A 21,679-nucleotide genomic window follows, 5' to 3' on the forward strand; every position below is an offset into this window, starting at 1 on the left:
AACCATAAAGTTATAGACTTTATGTCTTTGAATGCATGGATGGGGGGGGGGCGCTAAGACATGATTTAAGTCCTTAAACACACTTTGTGACCATCTAACACTTGCATGGTTGTGGCTTAACCATCAAGATCCTATTTTTATGGTTCTAAACACCTTCGAGAGCAAAAAAGGACAACTCATTTGGATAGAATCTTCTAAAACTCAAAGGACCTCAAGTATGGGACCAAAATGTGATATAAAACTCCCCAAAACAAGATCTAAGCATCCAATGATCAAGTTTAGAGCTTTATACCTTTAATGGGTCAGAAATGATGCCAAAGTTCTGGATTTGCAAGCCTTCTCCAAGCTCTTGCTCTTCCTTCAAGCTCTTTCTTCTTCAAAACCACCAAAATAACACCAAAATGTTCAAAGTGAGCTTAAGATACATGCAATGGGGTTAGGGTTCGAGTTAGGCACTGAGAGGATAAAAGAGGCTGACAGGATAAGGGTTTGGAGGGTTATAAGATGTTTAAATAGTTGGCAAACCCTAAAATTTAGGGTTTGTGTTTGGTCACCCTACGCCCAGCGTACGCATGAGGGCTCCCCGTTCCGCACCTCATATATGTACGCCGTGCGTACACCCTATACGCCCAACATATGCTCCACCCAAAAATTCCCATATTTCAATACTATAGCTTGAATAGAAACAACATAATACCTGATAAATCTCAGACATTACAGTTGTGCACATCTAAAGTTTCTAAAAGGGTAAGCCTAGGACCTAGTGAGTTTGTGTTGCACATACATGTTCATCACTTAAAAAAACAAATAGTTTTATCATATATCTTCAACAAATCATATAGGAAAACATATCACCCAATAACATAATTTAGAGGAACGATTAATTATCGAGAGAAAGAACCAATGGCCCATTTCCCCTCCCCTTGGTACAACCTATCAATTGTACCTAAGAATTTTAAATATCCAAGGAAATTAGTATGATTCTCAATTCTCATCCCTGCCAATCACACACATCTGTCATGCTCACGGCGATTAAACACCCACTCGTTCCCGCTGAATATGTCATACAAAACACACACACGATAGATAACAAATCCGAAATAACATTTGCACACAACCATACTTATCATAAAACATATTGTTAATAAATAAATAAAAACCGCATAATAAATGCATGATAAACATTTATGTGCGAGCAACCATAGAACATAAAAAAAAATAATAATAATAAAATAATAAAATAAAAAACTTACCTTGCAACCGATAAGTCATAACCGAAGTTTTGTTGCTAATATGCACCCTACATTCCACGAACAAATTTTCTAAGGCAATCGTCGTAAAAAAACATTCTACATGTCCATTTTGATTCAACTATCTACATGTCTCGTTTGGCCACTTAATAATCATTGAACTATGTTTATTAAAACATTCGTAATAATCTTTGTAAAAATATTTCATCTTTCTTTTTTTATGTCGTCATTTCCATATTAACAAGGTTTTATCGTTAAAAGTAATACTCAAATGTCCAAACAAATAAACGTTTAAAATACAAAAATAATTATCATAAATAAATAAATAATACAAACGACAACATTAACTAGAAAATTCAAAATAGCAGGGACTATTTTTGTAGTTTATGTTTAAGTTTAGAAAAAATTGAAACTGGAAATCATAAGAACTGTAGGGACCATTTTCATAACTTTTTTTTTTCGTATGAAATATCTACGCATTTGTTACACATTCTATTCTAATTCTAATAAAACCAAGGCGTATCATTTTTTGGTTATTTTCAATTATATTTTTTTTACCCGATATTTTGTGGTTTTTTCCATTTTATTAAATTACATATAATATTTAAATATAATAATTATAATAAATATAATAATAAATGCATATCAATTTCAATAATTGACCTTCTTTCTAATTTCAACATTTTTAAATTAAAATTTAATTAGTTTCGTTTGTTTATTTATCGAAGTTATTTATTTAAATTTAAAAGAGAAAAAAAACACATTGATTTTAATAATTCAACTTTTTTCTAATTTTTATAGAAATACAAACTTTTTTAAATATTTAAAATTTTATATATATATTTTTTAAATAAACTAATATAATATATGGATCTTAGAGCTAGTTTTTGATAATAAAATATAAAAAGTGTAGACTTATAAACAATAGATACTATTGTAAATACTATTTTACTTAAAAAAAAAAAAGGACATATTTGTATACCAAATGACATCAAACCAATCAGCCTACTACATATTTTGATTTTAAATCTTTAAATAAATTAATTTAAAGTATTAGTAGAAATTAGCACTACCCACATAAAAAGTCAGACTCGATTTTCTATCTTCTTTACCCCAAAGAATATAACACTTTTAGTCAATTTTTAACCCAATAAAACTTCAAAACTTATATCAAATAAATAAATGAAATTACCATTAATTATGAACATTTGATAATAACTTAGCTTCAAATCAATTATCAAAAGCAAAGCTAAGTTAAAGTGAATTAAACTCTTTATTTCACCTACAATGTTCCTTCAAAATTATCATCAAATTATACTACCTTCAGCTGAATCGAGACCCTATGTGTACCAAAAAACACATAGTACGACCATATAAATCTATTCTAACAACTATAACAAGCTGGAAATGAAGAATCATACCTTAATTTTGAACACAACTCCGGAAATACTTTATGAACTTTTTCCTTTGATTTCTCTATCGCTTCTCAACCTTTTCTTGCAGGGCCGGCCCAAGCCCAGGGCAACAAATTTTATGGGGGCAGCCAGTTATTTAGACCTAATGTTACACATACAATTAGATGGGGCCTCGTTTTGTGTTCCTTCTATAATACCACTATAAAGAGAAGAGGAAACGCAATTCATGAGGCGGTAAAATTAAGTTATTATACTACTAGAAAATAAATAAACGCACACCTGATTAGTGCATCAAACGTCGAGCTGGGAGAGAACGAGGAGACAGGCATACAGACTGGTATTATTTTTTCATAATTGTTATTCTAAATTTCTCTTAAATCCTAATTCATTATCTCAATCTGATTCGTGTTCGCTATTCACCAGTTCTCCTAAATCCTAATTCCTAAATGCTAAAGTTCTTGAGATACTCTTGTTTCTCCTATTTTTCGTTATTCCTTTGTTGTAAGTCCTAATTCAATATTCTATAGTTTCATTTGTGTTCTTGGACATACTTTCTAGTTGCCTTCTACTTTTTTTTTGTACTTTTGTATTTTAAATATATATCGACGTTTTTACGTGAGAATTTGTACAACTTTGATTTTCTTCGGATAGAGAAGTTTCTCTTTCTTTAGTAGTTGAAATGCTGAAGAATCAGGTTTGTTCCAAGTGGTGTATGTATCTATAGTCTATTTTTTCTGTGAATATTGTAACCTATGATTTTCTTAACAGAAAAAGACGATGGAGGATTATGTTGAATGTGTAGTTAGTCTACTCTCCTAATTTCGGATCTGACATTTAAGTTTATGGATTTAAATTTTTGACGAGTTCCAAGTGTTCGATGAAAGTACTAAATGAAATGTATGGGAAAGTTCATGGAGTACAGTGGCTAACTATGGTCCTCAACATGTATGGCATCTTCATATTCAATCTCAAAGTTTGTAGAAAACTAGACGTAGATTTCTTTCTAAGCATTGTAAACTCAATTATTAAAACTTATTGAATATAAGCTAACATGTTTTGTTGGTTTATCTTTATTTTGTAGTGTTAAATTCTTGAAATATTTGACTTAAGTATTTTTTATTGCTAGTACCTCAAGTGTGGGAAAACTATAATAATCAAGGTCCTTCTTAAACTACACTTATAAGTAGGGGTGAACATTTGGACCGGAGGACCGGACCATTTTTTTGGACCCCCGGGCCGGTTCTCGGTTCTAAGATTTCTCTCTGGTCCGGTCTGGTTTTTTTCCCGGTTAGGTCCGGTTTTTACCAGGTTTAGAACCGGTTGGACATGATTAAGATTTTTGTGACGTTTTTTAAACACCCATAACTCATTCGTTTTAAGTCGGATTGACCTACGGTTTTTTCCAACATTTAGTTTACAGTTTGTAGATGAATTTAGACTATAATTTTGTTTATTTTGGTATTATATTCACCGTGTTACCATCCTTCAAAGTAGAGCTATCAAAGCTGAAAAAATTCAGCTTTTCAACGACATTTTGTAATCTGTGACGTTTTTTAAACACCCATAACTCACTCGTTTTAAGTCGGATTGACCGGTTATTTTTTCCAACATTTAGTTTACAGTTTGTAGATGAGTTTAGACTATAATTTTGTTCATTTTGGTATTATATTCACTGAATTACAATCCTTCAAAGTAGATCTATCAAAGCTGAAAAATTCAGCTTTTCAGCAAGATTTTGTAATCTGTGACGTTTTTTAAACACCCATAACTCATTCGTTTTAAGTCGGATTGACCTCTGGCTTTTTCCAACATTTAGTTTACAGTTTGTAGATGAATTTAGACTATAATTTTGTTTATTTTGGTATTATATTCACTGAGTTGCAATCCTTCAAAGTAGAGCTATCAAAGCTGAAAAAAATCAGCTTTTCCTCGACATTTTGTAATCTGTGACGTTTTTTAAACACCCATAACTCGTTCGTTTTAAGACGGATTGACCGGAGATTTTTTCCAACATTTAGTTTACAGTTTGTAGATATTTTAGACTATAATTTTGTTTATTTTGGTATTATATTCACTGAGTTACAATCCTTCAAAGTAGAGCTATCAAAGTTGAAAAAATTCAGCTTTTCAGCAAGATTTTGTAATCTATGACGTTTTTTAAACACCCATAACTCATTCGATTTAAGTCGGATTGACCTCTGGTTTTTTCCAACATTTATTTTACAGTTTGTAGATGAATTTAGACTATAATTTTGTTTATTTTGGTATTATATTCACTGAGTTGCAATCCTTCAAAGTAGAGCTATCAAAGCTGAAATATTTTGGCTTTTTAGTATTATTTTATACTATAATTCCGAGTCCGCGTTTAGCACATTTGGTAGAGTTGTAAGTGAGTATCAGACTAGTTTATCGACATTGATAGTTGAAGCTTTGTTATGCACCTAAGATTGGGTGATAAAGTTTACAAATCCGATAGTTGACAACGTTGATGACATCTTGAACGATGATGATATAGTTTTGGGTAAAAAAAATTACAATCTTTATTCTTTTTTTATACAATTATTACTTTTTATTAAATACTAACAACATTTTCATTTGTGTTTATGTAGAGATTGCAAAAGCTTTAAATATGTTACATATGGATGACAATGATATGGAGAAGAAGCCAATGGAAGATTAGATTATGAGTTTATGAAATTTGTTAGTTTGATTGATTTAAAGTTTAAACTATGATTTTTGTTGTTACGGTAATACTTTTGTATGTTTGTCTTAAAATTGTTTAACTTTTTTTGGTGAACTTGATTTATATGTTAGTTGCTTTTATTTGGAAAATTAATTTTTGCAAATTGCAAGTTATAATATTATACATCAATGTAGATTAGTTAGGCATGAAACGGAAACGTATTAATTTTGCAAGTTATAATATTATACATCAATGTAGATTACTTACTATACTCTATGCAATTAAAGTTGTACCGGTCCAAACGAGTCCAAAAACAGGAAAACCCGGACCTGGACACGGACACGGACACAACTCATCCGGTCCGGTCCCTGGTCCACAAAATTCTCCATAATCGGTCCGGTCCGAGCCGGTCCAAATGCTCACCCCTAATTATAAGTGTCTTAATTTGTATGCTTGCAGTGTGCATGTCATCTGCATATTCAATCTCAAAGTTTCAATGTCATAGAAAAACAATAGCAACCTTTAGTTATTTTTTTCTTTTCTTTTGTTTATTATTATAGTTCTTTGTGTCACATTTTTGCAGCACATATAATGGTAATAGACAAAGATACATAAGGGCATTATTAACATTGGTCGCCCGGGGCATCGAAACTCAATGGACCGGCCCTGTTTTCTTGCAATTCTAGTGGGGTTTTCATAGGATTTTTCAAGTTTTATATAATGCCTAAGATTGTTTCGGTTATCATCCACTGAAACGATCGAATATAATCTTTAATCAAGGTGACGGTTTTGAGAATTTAAACCTCATTATTTTTTGTCAATTAAACCCAATTACTCCTAATTAACCACCCATTATCTTATTTTAATAATATAGTCAAACTTTTTATACATTTATTTAAATTTGAGTTATCACAATATAGCTCTCTGATTGTGCGAGCCCATCGGAGAGTTTGTGTTTGTGTTTGGTGGAGGGTGTTCGAATTTTGCTTCATAGCTTGATTGAAAGAAAATATGATTGATTTTTGTATAAAATGTGAGAAAAGAGAAGAACAATGTATGTAAAAAAAATAAGTATATGTGTATTTATATATAAAGGAAAACGGTTTATATATATATATATATATATATATATATATATATATATATATATATATATTAATTACATATTTGTGACCGATGGGAATGATTATTCGACCGTTCATTCAAAAAAGTTGTTACCATTCGAGATCGCTACAGCAGGAGCCAATACCACAATTCTTAGAGGCATAGGTGGGATTGTGTTCATGTGTTATGAGGCCGTGAAGGAGCTGCAGTGTCGGCAGTAACAACCCTTCACAGGCCCATACCCGACAGTCTAATCAGCCCTGTCAATTACGGTGTTTTATTTTAAAAAATTTAGAATTATTTCGATTGTCGTTTATAAAAAAAAAATCCTTTTACTATTGGAGAGATTAGGCAGACATGTTGGAGTTGTGACTTGTGATAATGATAAAGCCTCATGATAAAGCCTCATAGGCTTTACTTTTACATTCTATTTATTAAAAGTTGTTTTAGCCTTTTAGGAAGCCTTACATATATCATAAAAAGTCCAAGAAATGGTCATTAACGTTGTGGGAACCTTGAGATGCCGCTTTTCGTAGGAGGTCAGATTAAACTGATATGGGATCATTAATACTTCCCTTAACGATACCTAAAATCCTCAATGTAAATAATTCAAGCGGCTCTTCATCAAAATAATTAATTTTACCTTCAAAAATGTTTAACAGCGTAACTTGTCGTCCTACCTACTTTCTCATTCGTTGTACGATAAACTAAAATGTATTAACTAAAATGTATTAACTTTACTCAAAACATTAACTTAAAAAAGTCCATTTTTACATTAAAAAAAACCAAATCCATAATAAACTTATAAAGTGACAAATTAAAAATAAAAGAAAACTTAATAAAAAGCACCACGTATTCAAATAATTTTCATATTGGAGAATCGAATCGCCCCAAAGAAATTACTGATGACATGCAAGGAAATTAGAACCGAAAACAAAAAAGAAATTGATTGGACAGAACATCTCACGAAACATAATTTAGACAAAATAAATGATTTTCCAAAATAAATAAATAAATATATCACACCCTAAAAACAACTATAAATACATCAAAAAAAAGTTTGTGAATACAAGAGCAGTCCAGATAAACTACTAGAACTACATCATGACATACAAACTCCTTTAAATATAATATAATCTAAATATAAAAATCTTTTGCATTAAAAAAGTCATGTTGGAAGTTCTAAAATAATAAATAAATAAATAACCTTGTATATATAAAAACCTCTCGATACCATCTTGTCTCCTATCAAAAGGCACCTTCATATGGCATCCAGTCTCCATCTAACATCGAACGTATCGTCGACCAACGAAAATATTCATCTTGATATAGATTAAAGTGTTCTCTAATAGGTTAAAGCGTATTTTAAATTTTCATAACTATAATATTATTCGAGTGCTTCATTATATTTTTCAATCATCACTTTTAATATAGTAAAGGCATCTCCAACTAGGGATGTTATTCGGGTCGGAACCGAACCGAACCGACCCGAACCCGAATAAACCGAAAACCGAATAAGGGTAATTATATAAATCGAAAACCGAACCAAATAAGCAATACGGGTTCGGTTCGGTTCGGGTATTATTTGATTCGGTTCGGTTCCGGCCCGAATAACCCAAATAACATGTACACGGATTAACTATTCTTGATATATAAAATGTAAAATCCAACCACTACATTCTTAAGATATAGTTATTAAGCAACATATTAAACACTAAACATTAAACATCTAAAACACCCAAAAATCTATCTATAAGTATATAAGTTAAACATTAAACCTTACTTGGGTATTTTAGGTAACGATCGATAAAACACAAGACCAAATAAGCAATCGTGCAAGTGGAAAAAGAATGTGATTTTTCATATTCGGTTCGGTCCTTTTGGACCGAATAAGCCCTTATTCGGGTAACCCGGACCGAATAACCCGAAAACCGAATAAGGCTTATATAGATACCCGAAAACCGAATCAAATTGCTTATTCGGGTCTAATTCGGTTCGGTTCGGTTCGGTTTTCGGTTCGGTTCGGGTTTTCGGGCCAAATTCTCATCCCTATCTCCAACCTCCATTTATATTATACAGTAATCTCACTTTTATACTAAAATTTACATCAAAATACTCAAATCAACCTCACATTAAACCCCACGTTATATTATGAGTGTTTATTTGAATGGATCGTTTCGATCTAATCTAATCTTATAAATTCAAACTGATTTCCGTTTTTAAAACATAAATCCAAATAGTTCAAATTAAATTCAAATTTGAACCGATCCAACCAAATTTTAATTCGGTTGAACTAGTTTTTACAATTCAGTTTTTTAAATATAGGACACTTAAAAATATATATAACTTGAATATTAGTAAACATTAAACAAAAGTAAATCGTTTAGTTGTTAATTAAAATTTTTTAACAACTATTAATAAAAAGGAAATATTATAATTTAATATTTTATAAATAAAAATCTTTTTGAAAATTAAATATTAAGGTTTTTATTGGATAACACTTTCTAATCTGTTTAAAATACAATTTAATAAACTAATAAACAACTAATAGATACATATCAAAAACAAAAAAAAAATGTATAAATTAAATTTGCTTTTCATTTTTCTTTTTGGACTATTCGGTTTTTATTGTATAAACGGAAATCAATCCGAAATTCAAAATAACAATTCGGTTAAGCTGAAAATGCATCGAAAAATTCAAACCAAATACTTCAATCCAAATTGTTTGATTGGACACATCGGTTATTTCCAAATAGTGAACAGCTCTAACTATATATAGTGTTGGTGAACAATGTAACACTAAATACTAATATTATACTATTCAAAACCTCCCTCAAAGATCTCAAATGATCACTCAAACACTCACAAACTCAATGAACAAAAGGGGGAGGCGATTCTAGGGTTTTCTCTGGGCAAGGAAGCTAGTAAGGAGGCTAGCCAAGGGGGTTAATGTTCTTTATATAGAGTGTAATGCCCGAAAATTAGGGTGTTCATCCCCAGCGTCAACTCGTCAAGTTGATGCTCCCAAACTCATTGAGTTGGGTGTTTAATCTGCGCGTCCAAATAGATCCCTACACGATGAGTTAGAGCTCCCCAACTCGTCGAGTTCCTGTCCATAACCCCAAAATGTTTGAGAAATAAATATTACCTGGACCAAGCGTTACAACCATCTTATTTCCCTCCCACAAGTCTTCTAATATAGAACTTTATGATTCACTGTGTGATACCACACACTAATAAAAGTTCGGAATTATGTGTCGATGGTTAGTCTATGTACCGTAGGCTATAACACGCACCAACCCATTCTTGCCCTTATCACTTTTCTTAAAAGTTTTATGATTCAGTGTCAAATACCAGACACTGATGAGAACTTGCAAACTTTGTGGCGATGGTTATATCATGTACCGTGATGTATTACACGCACCTACCCACTATTTTCTTTTATTCTTCTAATAAAAGAAGTTAATGATTCACCGTTTAAAGCCATACGTTGATGAGACTTCACAATTTTGTGTAAATGATCTACTATCGCAACAACACAATAGTGTGATACACCTAGGTTATCCTCTAACTTTATTTGATGTTTTCTTTTTTATTTCAGGTTACTTACTGTCTTTAAAAAAATGAAAAAAATCAAAAAAAATCAAAAAGAACTTAGTACCTATTGATGTTGTGAAAAAGGGGGAGAAAAGCTTGGTTTTGCTATGTTGTTACTTGATCATTCATTGAATAGCAGACACCCCTGAAAGAAGAAGATTATTCCTCTAAGAGGGGAGCAGACCTCAGATGTTGTTTATCTGAGGGGGAGCAAGATCTAAGGGGAGCTAATAACAACATTTTATCATCTCCTTATCATCTATCATTCCATTGCAACTCATGATACGTTGATTGTTTCTAATGCTCTTACTGCTTCTGTTGTTGATAACCAAAAATGGGAAGAGTCATACACCTTCTCAGGGGGGGAGCATTCGTTAAAGCTGAAGAACTTGTTAAGGATTAGTTTTGACATCATCAGATAGGGGGGATTGTAAGGTCATACATTTATGATCTGATGAGTCAAACACCATTACACGCTTACCATCAGCACCAGCACCGGCGTTGGCTCCAGAATGATCAGCGTCAGTGTGATCCCATGATCTTAGTAATCTTTGTATATTAGGAAGATATCTTTGTATATTAGGTAATGATACAAATAAGTATAGAATAAATAGCAGATCCGATATTTTTGTTATGAAGATCGGTTCTTAGTATAAATCAAATACAATCCCTTTAATCAAGGGATATACTTGTATAGATTAGTATATATATTCAACATTAGTGTTAAACCCTAATGTGTTGAATGGCTTGGTGTCGTTAATCGTCTTGGTGACCGCCTTTGTGACAAACTCGCCTTCTTGGTGAAAACAACCATTTTCATGGTGAAAGACAATTTGGTGAATCCTCTGTGTTCTTTACTTTTTTGTTCTTTATTTGTTTAGTAATTTTGTTCTTGTTTGTTATACTTGAAGTGTATCCGATCAACACAAATCTTCAGTCTTCTCCAAATCTTTGTAATATGGATGGATAGACCTAGATGGCCCTATTTAAATATCAAAATATAAGGTTGTTGGGTGTGGTTAACAGCATTGTGAGGCCATATAAACATAAATATTCTTCATCTTTCCGCAATATTTGTTAAGGGGTGGTGTTCCAGGCTCATAACGTCGTTCTGAGGCCAATTAAAGAAGAAAAATATAGGAAGGTAGAGAGAAGAACAACCATTGCTTTTCGTTGTCGTTACCAAATTTCTTACCTTAACAGATGACCTGCTGGCCAGGACAATTTTTCATTTGTTACTACGTCGTTGAAGATCCTCCACGTCGGCAATAACCAGGAAAAACGGTCGTATATCGAGTAGCCTAAATAAATAAAAGTTTAATATTCATATAAATAAGTTACAAATCAAATAATTGTTTAAATTAGTCAAATAGGTTTAAAATATTATATTTGTTTAAGTAAGTTACAACCAAAATAAATTTCCAACCTGGTAGATTAGGTTTGCAAGTATAAGTTTAAAAGTTGGGGTTTATTTTTTTTATATAGAATAACCAAATATCAAATATCAAATTATATATAAAAATATATGCATTATATTTAAAACTTACAATCATAACTCTCCTCATTTAATAAATGACCTATTAATTTAATAATTCTGGGCAGGTCACTTTTTTATAGCTCTTTCAACATCATTTTCGCTTAACCGTCAGTACTAACAAAGCATTGTGTCACTAAATTTTCTTTGAAATAGTCCATTGTTATATCATGACATCATAACTTTTTGGTCTAACATAATAAAAAAAAAGTATACATAAGTATTCCGACATAACAAATAAAGAATCCCTTTTCAAAATGTTATACTTAGTCGACTTTAAATTAATTATTTTTCACATTGATACGTTTTGTTTGAACAGCCGATAAGTCGATAATCACAACTGTATTTACACTACAATTTGCTTATTTTCCAAGTAATTACGATCACAATTCCAGTTGTACCTCAGTGGCAAAAGGGTCGTTTTCTGTTATCATTTTATAAACTAAAATCGTGACATTTCTTAATTAATTATGATTAGTGGGATTCATAAACTAGATTAAATCCTCAAATTGGACAGACGGAGTGTGAACATAACCCCAACTCGGATCCACAACCGAAGTTCCAACTCAGTACTGATTTAATCGCCCAACACGTGTCACCAACCAGTTGGTCGACAGTGACTCAACAACAACTCACCGAGTCAAACCAGAATCAGTAAAATGGTACAAAGTATAAACTATATAAACTATAAACTACAAACTAACCCAAAACGCATAAAGATTATTTATCCTTAAATTCGCTTTCAGAAACAAGAAATGAGTAGGAATTTAACTCTAATCTTGACTATGTCAAAACCCTGTTTCTTGGAATCTTCCATTGTTGTAATAATAAGAGTATAAGAAGTAACAAATTGCATTGTAAATATCACCCAACTCGTCTATAATATATATCAATTTTGTAACAATTTGTTCAAAAAGATCTTTAGAATGGGAAGAAACAATGAAGAATCTAGAATTGTCCAAATTCGACCAAAGGTACGAACTTCACTAATCTTTTATCTTCTCCGATGAAACTAACCGGAAAACTCACCGGATAATTTGACATGAATCAGGAGGATATGGTGAAGTCGCTTTTCAAGAAAACAGAAGCCGGGAGACCAAACAGTATGATCATTAAGGTACGTTTGTAAACTTTAAGGTTTAGATTCATGATTCTCGATGATATTAAGGAAGATCTAATGATGTGTTTCGAACAACAGAGAGCAAACAGAGTAATACCACCGCATATCATAGCAGAAGCCATATCAACCTTGCACGGCGTTGACCTCCGGTGGTCCGGTCCGATCACCCCCGCAGAAATGCAATACGTCGAACAATACGTCGTCGCGAAATACCCCGAATATTCAAACGCATTAGTTGAAGGAAAAGACAAAACTGACCTTTACGAGCTTTGCGTGAAAGAAGAACCCCCTACCCCACCGGAGACTTCACCGGACGAAAAACGGAAATCTCCACGAGGGGTATTTCGGGAAACATTTGGATCTAACTTTCACGATCTTGAAAGAATCCAACTCGAACCATCAAGATTACTCGATATACTGACGAAAAAGTCGTCGTATCTCGGAAGCTTCATTTCAATACCGGAAATCCAAGCCCGGAATAAAGTTTTAAACCACTGTGGGTTGCCGGAAAATGAGTACCTTGTTCTTTTCACTTCAAGTTACAGAGACGCGATGATGTTGGTCGGAGAAAGTTACCCTTTTTTCAGAGGGAATTTCTACATGACGATTATAGACGAAGAACATGATTACATAAAAGCGTTTGCGGGATATAAAGAATCGAAAGTGATATCGGCGCCGGAGACATGGTTAGATTTGAGAATCAAAGGTTCACAACTCAGCCAATATTTCAGAAGAAAAAGTAAACAGAGTCCAAAAGGGTTATTTTCGTATCCTGCGAATGTTAATGGGACACCTTACTCGATGCATTGGGTTTCTGAAGCACATAGAAACACGTGGCATGTTCTCCTTGATGCCACGTCAATGGTTATGGGTGAAGATCGGTTGAATTTAGCACTCCATAGGCCTGATTTTGTGCTTTGTAGTCCTCATAATACAAACACAACCACACATCCTTCCAAAATTACATGTTTACTCGTTAGGAGAAAATCATTCGAATCATCATCTGTAGTACAATAAGTTTATGAATTATGATAATATGATCAAGTTTATTGTAAAATAAAAAGTTTATTATCAAAAAAGTCGATAAACTACTAAATAACAAACATCAAAGGGAAATAATAAGAGTATTTTGCATACATTACACAACAAGAAATGAAATTCAAAAAGCTTAATATTTAATTCTGCCATCGCCGTCGGTGATGACATCCATGAAACCACCGCCGGCGGGGATCATGGGTAACACGTGTTCTTGATGTGGGACAATAACGTCTAACAAATACGGCCCAGGTGTGTCCAACATTGTCTGAATCGCCGCCCTAAGATCGCCGATTTTTGTTACTCTTGCTGAGGGGATATCACAAGCTTCTGCAAATTTCAACATATTCGGGAATATTTCTGTTTCTTTTGATGGGTTTCCAAGATACGTGTGAGCTCGATTCGCTTTATAAAAGCGATCTTCCCATTGAACAACCATACCCAGATGTTGATTGTTCAGTAACAGAATCTTCACCGGAAGATTCTCCACTCTAATGGTGGCGAGTTCTTGAACGTTCATCATGAAGCTTCCATCACCGTCGATGTCAACGACTATGGAATCAGGTCTTGCAACGGCGGCTCCAATGGCAGCAGGGAGGCCAAACCCCATGGCTCCTAGTCCACCGGAGGTTAACCACTGTCTAGGGCGGTTGTATTTGTAAAACTGAGCAGCCCACATCTGATGTTGACCAACTCCGGTGCTGATTATTGCGTTTCCACCAGTCAATTCATCGAGCACTTGGATTGCGTATTGAGGAGGAATGGCATCTCCGAAGGTTTTGAAACTCAATGGGTGGGTTGACTTTTGTTCATCTAATTCCTTCTTCCATGATGAGAAATCAAGATTTTTCATCTCACCTTTTTCTTCGAGAATCTTGTTGAGACCCTGTAATGCGATCTTGATATCACCACAAACGGAAACATGGGGTGTTTTGTTCTTACCAATTTCTGCAGAATCGATGTCAATGTGAACGATTTTGGCTCTGCTAGCAAACGCTTCAAGCTTTCCTGTTACACGATCGTCGAATCTAACCCCAAACGCTAGCAACAAATCACTTTTATCTACTGCATAATTCGCATAAACAGTTCCATGCATTCCGAGCATTTGAAGGGATAAATCATCGGAAGCTGGGAAAGCTCCGAGACCCATTAAAGTACTGGCGACTGGGATTCCGGTGAGTTCAACAAATCGGCGCAATTCAACGCTGGAATCCAAACAGCCACCGCCGGTGTACAAAACTGGTCTTTTTGACTCTGCTATTAAACGAATAATCTGTTCTAAATGTTCTTCGTTTGGTGGTTTTGGTAATCGAGATAAGTAACCAGATAATCTCATGGGTTCATCCCATTTGGGTACGACTAATTGTTGCTGAATATCTTTCGGGACATCGATTAGAACAGGACCAGGTCGACCGGAAGATGCGAGATAGAAAGCTTCACGGACGACACGGGGGATGTCTTCGACATCCAAAACAAGGTAATTGTGTTTAGTAATGGAACGCGTTACCTCCACAATCGGGGTTTCTTGAAACGCATCGGTTCCGATCATTCTCCGGGGGACTTGGCCGGTGATGGCAACAATGGGGATACTGTCGAGCAGCGCGTCAGCAAGGCCACTTACCAGATTGGTAGCTCCGGGACCGGAGGTAGCGATACATACGCCGGGAAGACCAGAGGCGCGAGCATAACCTTCGGCGGCGAACACACCGCCCTGTTCGTGGCGAGGGAGGACATTTCGGATGATTTGAGACCGGGTCAGAGCTTGATGGATCTCCATGGATGCGCCGCCAGGGTAGGCGAAGACGTCGGTGACACCTTCGCGCTCGAGAGCTTCGACGAGGACATCGGAACCTTTTCTGGGTTGGTCAGGGGCGTAGCGGGAGACAAAAGGCTCCGCAGGCAGCGGAGGACGGGTAGTGGTGGAGGCGGCGGTTGTCGGTTTTGAATCGGAGAGGACATTGGAGATGTGGAGACGGTGGCGTTTTTTATGATTGGAAGCAATGGGAAGGGCAAATCGAGGGAGGAGGGTGGTGCGCGGCTGAAATGGGTGGGTGATAGAAGGAGGCTTGGCGGAGACGGGAGGGTTTGGTGAAGCAACGGCCGCCATAGTTGAATGTTGTCTAGGGTTGGAGTAGGTCTCTGGTTGAAATAGAGGGAATGATGGTGAGGAAGCAGATCCTTGTTTTTCTTAATTAAATTTTAGTTTTTATACATTTTGAACGAGTTGTGCTATAAAGTATAAAATAAAGTTTTCTTTTTCTTATTTTGTATTATTAGTCTGCAATTAATTATTCTATCCTATTTCAACCCCGGGCATAATATTTCAATAAGTTTTAGTGCAAACTACAAAAAGTAGTCGTATGGTTTGTTATTCTTTTCAGATTCAATCCAAAAAAAAAAAAAATTAATTTGCAGTAATAGTTTAAAATCAGAATTTCCTTTTTTGTTAGTTTTGGTCCCTAAGAAAATTTATTTGTTTCGTGGATGGTCCATATCAAATTTGAAAGGACTAATTTGCCCCAAAATAAGCTTATTTTGCTTCGATCTTGCAAAGACGTTGTCAAACTATTATTTGGTTCGAAGACATGCCAACCCGTTCACATAAAGGAGGTGACATGTTCTTTAATAAAGAACTAGGAAAGAGTCCATGCTCCGCATGGGTTGGAAATAATTTAAAGTTTTCTAAAAAAATTGGCACAAAAGTGACGGTTGTCAAAGTTTAGTGGCGTTAGTGTAAAGAATCATCAAACTTTAGTGCCAAGAGTGTAAATAAGTAAAAGTGAAAGTTTTGTGGCAAAAGTGTAAAGAAATAAAAATAAAATGGCAAAAATATGCATTGGAAAAGGTTCATGTTAAGGCAAAAGTGTAAATAAATAAAACTAAAGTGGTAAAAGTATGAATTGGAAAAAGTTAAGGCAAAAGTGTAAGGAAATAAAAGTATAGTGGCAAAAGTATGAATCGAGAAAAGTTAAAAGTGGCCAAAGTACAAATTAAAAAAAGTTAAGTCAAAAATATAAAGAAATAAAAGTAAAGTGAATAAGAAATAAAATTAAAGTGGTAAAAGTATAAATTGGAAAAAGGTTAAGACAAAAGTGTAAGGAAATAAAAATATAGTGGCAAAAGTATGATTAAGAAAAGTTAAAAGTGACAAAAATATGAATTAAAAAAAGTTAAGGTAAAAATGTAAAAAAATAAAAATAAAGTGTCAAAACTATGAATTGAAAAAGATTACTGTTAAAACCATCCATGTGCTTTAATATATATATATATATATATATATATATATATATATATATATATATATATATATATATATATATATATATATATATATATATATATATATATATATATTATTGTTGATTGAGGACATGGTGATCTGTGGAGGTCCGTTCTTTAGTGACGTCAAATGACGATTTGTTTCACTATACATAGTTTGTTGGCTTGTGATTGTACTTAGTGGTAGAGGCTTCTTCCTATGATGAATGTAGGTGGGTAGCTGTCCTAATTATCTAGAACCGGTATTGGCGGTTCCTAAAATGTTGGAACCGAAACCGAAAATAGGTGGATATCGGTTCCAATATCGGGTACCTGTTTTGTTAAATTTTTTGAATTTTTAAAATTTATAAAAGTATGTCTATTTTAAACTTACAAGAAAGTTATCGATAACATCAATATGTAATTTGCTACCTATTAAAAATGAGAATTAGAAAAATATCAATAATTTGAATTACATAACGAAAAATGTTTCCAGGGTTCTTAAAACCTATATATAAACTCTACTGGTTCCATGTATCTTAAATTTATACTTTTGATATAAAAAATTTAAAACAATTAAAGTCCATAGTTAAATGAATACTTGTATAAGTTAAATTTTAACTTGAAGATAATAGTATATTATGTCTACTATCTACAAATTCATTTTGAACATGGATAATTTAAATTCAAAGTGAATATTGCACATAGACATTTAAAGGTTCAAAAAAAATTACTCAAAATTCTATAATTTTAAATGATGTTATTCAAGATATTGTATAAAGTGTGTGATTGTGATATATATATATATATATATATATATATATATATATATATATATATATATATATATATATATATATATATATATAGTAACACCCATAAAAATTATGTAAATTTGAAACTTTTTAAATCATTAAAAAACCAATAATTATTACAAATTTGTTTTCAAAATGGTTTCATTTCAGAGTATCTCAGAATCAAATCATAAAAATATAAGGAGGTGCACGATCACACCTTCGCCTTCTCGTAATCATCAGAAGTACCTGAAACAAAATCAACAACTGTAAGCCCGAAACTTAGTGAGTTCCCCTAAAATACCAATGTCATACAAACCATAACCATATCATATAAACAGCATGCATAATGACAGCCCTTATCATAACAATAGAAGCAATTGGCCTCCTTGAGATCACTCACATGAGGGATATCAAAATTGGGCTTTGATTTTGGGCCATTGCTAGACGACCCAATAGGGGCCTTGCCCTTCCAGTTCTGCTTAAAAGCACTTTTCTTTTTCTTCCCTTTTTTGCCCAATAGGTAGGATAAGAGTGCTCATAGCAGTAGAGGTGTGACTCTTCTTCATCCCTGACTCTGCTGTCTATAATAGGTTATGGAGTTGAGCCAATATGGTTTCAATGTTGTTCAAATGATCAATAAGAACGAACTGATCATAACAACGTGGCAAGGAGTTAAAGACCATGTCAATAGGGAACTCTTCGTCGAAATTCACATTGAGCTTTTCAAGGCACTCCACGTATCTTAGCATTCTTTGCATGTGGTTGCAGACTGACTCTCCTTGCTTTAACTTACATGTCATAAGAGCTTTGACGACTTCATACTTTTCTTGACGAGCTATCTTGTGATACTTCTCAACAAGATCTAAGTTCATCTCGTATGCGCAATTGCCATCATAGAACCTTTACAACTCAGGAATCATGGTGGTAACCATGATGCAAGTAACCTTAGTCAGTAGTCATAGTGTTTCTTGTAGGAAGCTATTTCTTCAGGAGTAGTATGGGCTTCATCAATCTCGATAAGTTGTTTCCCAAGGACATACTCTTTTCCCGTGTATTGAAGATCCAACTTGATATTGCTCATCCAATCATTGTAGTAGGTATCAGCCAATATCACCTTGAACATGATCGAGAGAAGGGAGAAGTTATGTGTAGAGGTTTGAGAAGCAGAAGCATCACCAGAAGTAGACATCTATAGAGAAAAACAAGTTTTAGTTAGATGACAATAATCCTTAATATTTTAATGCATAATAAATATTTAAGGCTAGGATCCAAAATAACAATTGACAACTAAGAAGAGGGATGTAGTAATCTTATTGTGAATTTATAAAGGTAGGTAAAAGCAATTCACCAATTTTGAACTGTGAAATTCCTAGATCTTTTAAGATTTATTGAATCTATCAATGACATGTTTAATCTCGGATTATGCTCTTCTATTTGTGATTGGGATGCCAAGGATCACAAACTAGATGTGAATAACCATACAAATATGTTTGGCACTCTTGATGTCATTTATCATCTCTTATTAATGTCTGTGTTAACCACACGTGCTCCATTAACAATGATAATTTTCGAGATTCCCACTATTACTCTTTATAGTCACTATTAGTGTGTCGGTTAACCACAAACGCTCCACTAACTACATATAAATTGTAATGTGCAATTTTATGGATTATCATACTTTTCACATTTTCCTAAAGTAACTAAGAGTGAGATTTTGTAAAATGGTTTAGTTACTTCATATCATTATACTTATTAATGAGATTTATGTCATATCAAATCCGTTAAGCTAACGACCCTCCACCATACAGGAGTGTGGTAGGTGAGAGTGGACACTCATTCAATGACCTTTTTATAAGCCGCTTCCTTATACCCTCTTTATAACATGGTTTCGTGAATGAGGTGTACTACCGATTTGACTAACTTGTCTTATACATATATTATATTAATCTTTTAATTATATATAGTATAAGGTGTATTTTAAAACGTTTCTAAAATACTAGGTTTAAGTTTAAATTTTCAAAATTAATAAAAAATTAATTTAATTTCAAAATAAACTAATTTTGATTTAATATTTATCTTTTTATTTAATCAATAATTAATTAAATTAAATCAATATGAATCAATAACTATTTACAGTTAAAAAATTAATAAAATAATTCAATTTAATCATTATCCTAAGCCTTCTATTTTTCGAAAAAGGCTAGGTTTATTAGCTTTTAATTGTTCAAATTTTAAGGCTCTTAAAATAACAACAAAGGAAATAAGGCAAACCCTAGGAGGGATCCTTAAATTTCAAAAAATAGGCAAAGAGGTTAGGGTTTCTAAAACCCTTGTAGATTTCTAAAATATAGGGTGGAGGCTAAGGTTTCAAGAACCCTATGGGATTTTTGAAAATATCTCCTTAAGGTTTAGTTTCTATAAACCCTAATTTTGATCTATTCAACTTTGTGCAAGATTAATAAGAACAATGACTCTGATACACTGATGGGTTTTATATTTTACAAAAAACTATTTTTTGGCAGAAAAAACATAAACCCTAAGTTCACATGTACGTTAAGGATCTATGTTGTCACTATGATTTGCAAAAAACTATTGAATATCAAGAACCCTAGAAGTATGTTGCTATATTCGAAAATATTAAAGTTTTGTTAGAAAATACCTACCTTAGATTATTATTTCAAATAAACTAGCAATCCTTCCTTCCTAGTTGTCAGAAAGCAAGTACCAAAAGTCTCGTGCCTCTAATGGCTCACACCCAAATCCTAGAAAGTTGGAGGCTAAAGAGGAGAGATGGGGAGGAGAATAATTTTCGATTTCCACTCTTAGAAAAGGGATGGAAAAAATCATAACCCTTAGAGGTTTTGTATGTAGGTGAGTAAGGGATGCTAGGATAATGCAGTTTCCTCAAATAAGCCTTTATCCCTTTGCTTCCTCCCTAAGGCATCCAAGGCTCCTTAATGCCTAAGGAAACCTCTAAAACCCCTTTTGGAATTCATCCACCCTCATGGGAGGTTCTAGAATTGGTCAATGCTCAACTTTTGAACATTTTCACCTTTAGTCCTTCTACTTTTATTAATCCAATTAATCTTAAAATTAATTCCAATTAATTTCTAATTAATTCTTAATTAAATAATACTATTTCTAATTAATAAATTATTCTCATAATATATTAATAAATTATTTATTTTGATTTCTAATTAGTTTATTTATCATATATTAAATTAATAAATAAGTCTCTCTCTTCAAATAACATTTCAGCCCATTACTAGGTTTGAGGGCAACTGAAAAGGACTTTGCTAATAATTCAAGATAATACTAATTTAGTCATTGGCTTAGACACCTAATCCAACAAGTTCCTGGTGTATTAGGACAAGTTTAGAGGAAATTAGTGTGTTATCAAATAGGCTTAGGAAAGTACTTGAGCTTAGAAACAGTGTGAGGCTAGAAGCTAGAACGGAAGTTAGTTTTCACTAACTAGCCAAGTGAGAACATGTGGATTTTCCCAATGAGTACATGGTATATTAGTAAAACATTGTTGGAAAATAATTAAAAAGGATTTAAATTTCCTCTTAGTTGAAAAGTAAAAAAGTTTTAGCTAGGGATCAACTGGATTCTTTTTCTAAAGAGTAGGAAAAAGATTTTGAAAAAAAATAAAGGATCTCTTTTAAAGAACAATGGTTAGCTAGGTATGACTTACATGTGGACATTTGAAATGAATTAATGAATTGTGTTTTACATTTGTGAAATATTTTAATATTTTTCTATGAAATGTTATTCTTAATAATGTTTTCGGTGTGTCATCTACGTGTGATTGACTCGGTAAAAGAACAACAATGATTATGGATCATAATAGTGAATTTCATAGTAATGACTAGAAAATAGTTGT

At 33.2% G+C, this 21,679-nt stretch overlaps 2 protein-coding genes across 2 annotated transcripts; one reads left to right on the forward strand and one right to left on the reverse strand.

The window, feature by feature from the left end:
- The first annotated feature begins 12,339 nt into the window (after nt 1–12,339).
- LOC111895380 (uncharacterized) lies at nt 12,340–13,782 on the forward strand. The gene is made up of 3 exons (XM_023891463.3): nt 12,340–12,557; nt 12,635–12,700; nt 12,782–13,782. Exons 1-3 carry the CDS (start codon nt 12,510–12,512, stop codon nt 13,718–13,720), a joined length of 1,053 nt encoding a protein of 350 aa, XP_023747231.1. The 5' UTR covers nt 12,340–12,509; the 3' UTR covers nt 13,721–13,782.
- On the reverse strand, nt 13,749–15,947 carry LOC111895379 (acetolactate synthase 1, chloroplastic). Its single transcript, XM_023891462.3, has one exon. The coding sequence runs from the start codon at nt 15,843–15,845 to the stop codon at nt 13,872–13,874; it is 1,974 nt and encodes a 657-aa protein (XP_023747230.2). The 5' UTR covers nt 15,846–15,947; the 3' UTR covers nt 13,749–13,871.
- Nucleotides 15,948–21,679: the final 5,732 nt, after the last annotated feature.

Source organism: Lactuca sativa, chromosome 4, assembly GCF_002870075.4.
Source record: "Lactuca sativa cultivar Salinas chromosome 4, Lsat_Salinas_v11, whole genome shotgun sequence".
In the NCBI taxonomy this organism is placed as follows: domain Eukaryota; kingdom Viridiplantae; phylum Streptophyta; class Magnoliopsida; order Asterales; family Asteraceae; genus Lactuca; species Lactuca sativa.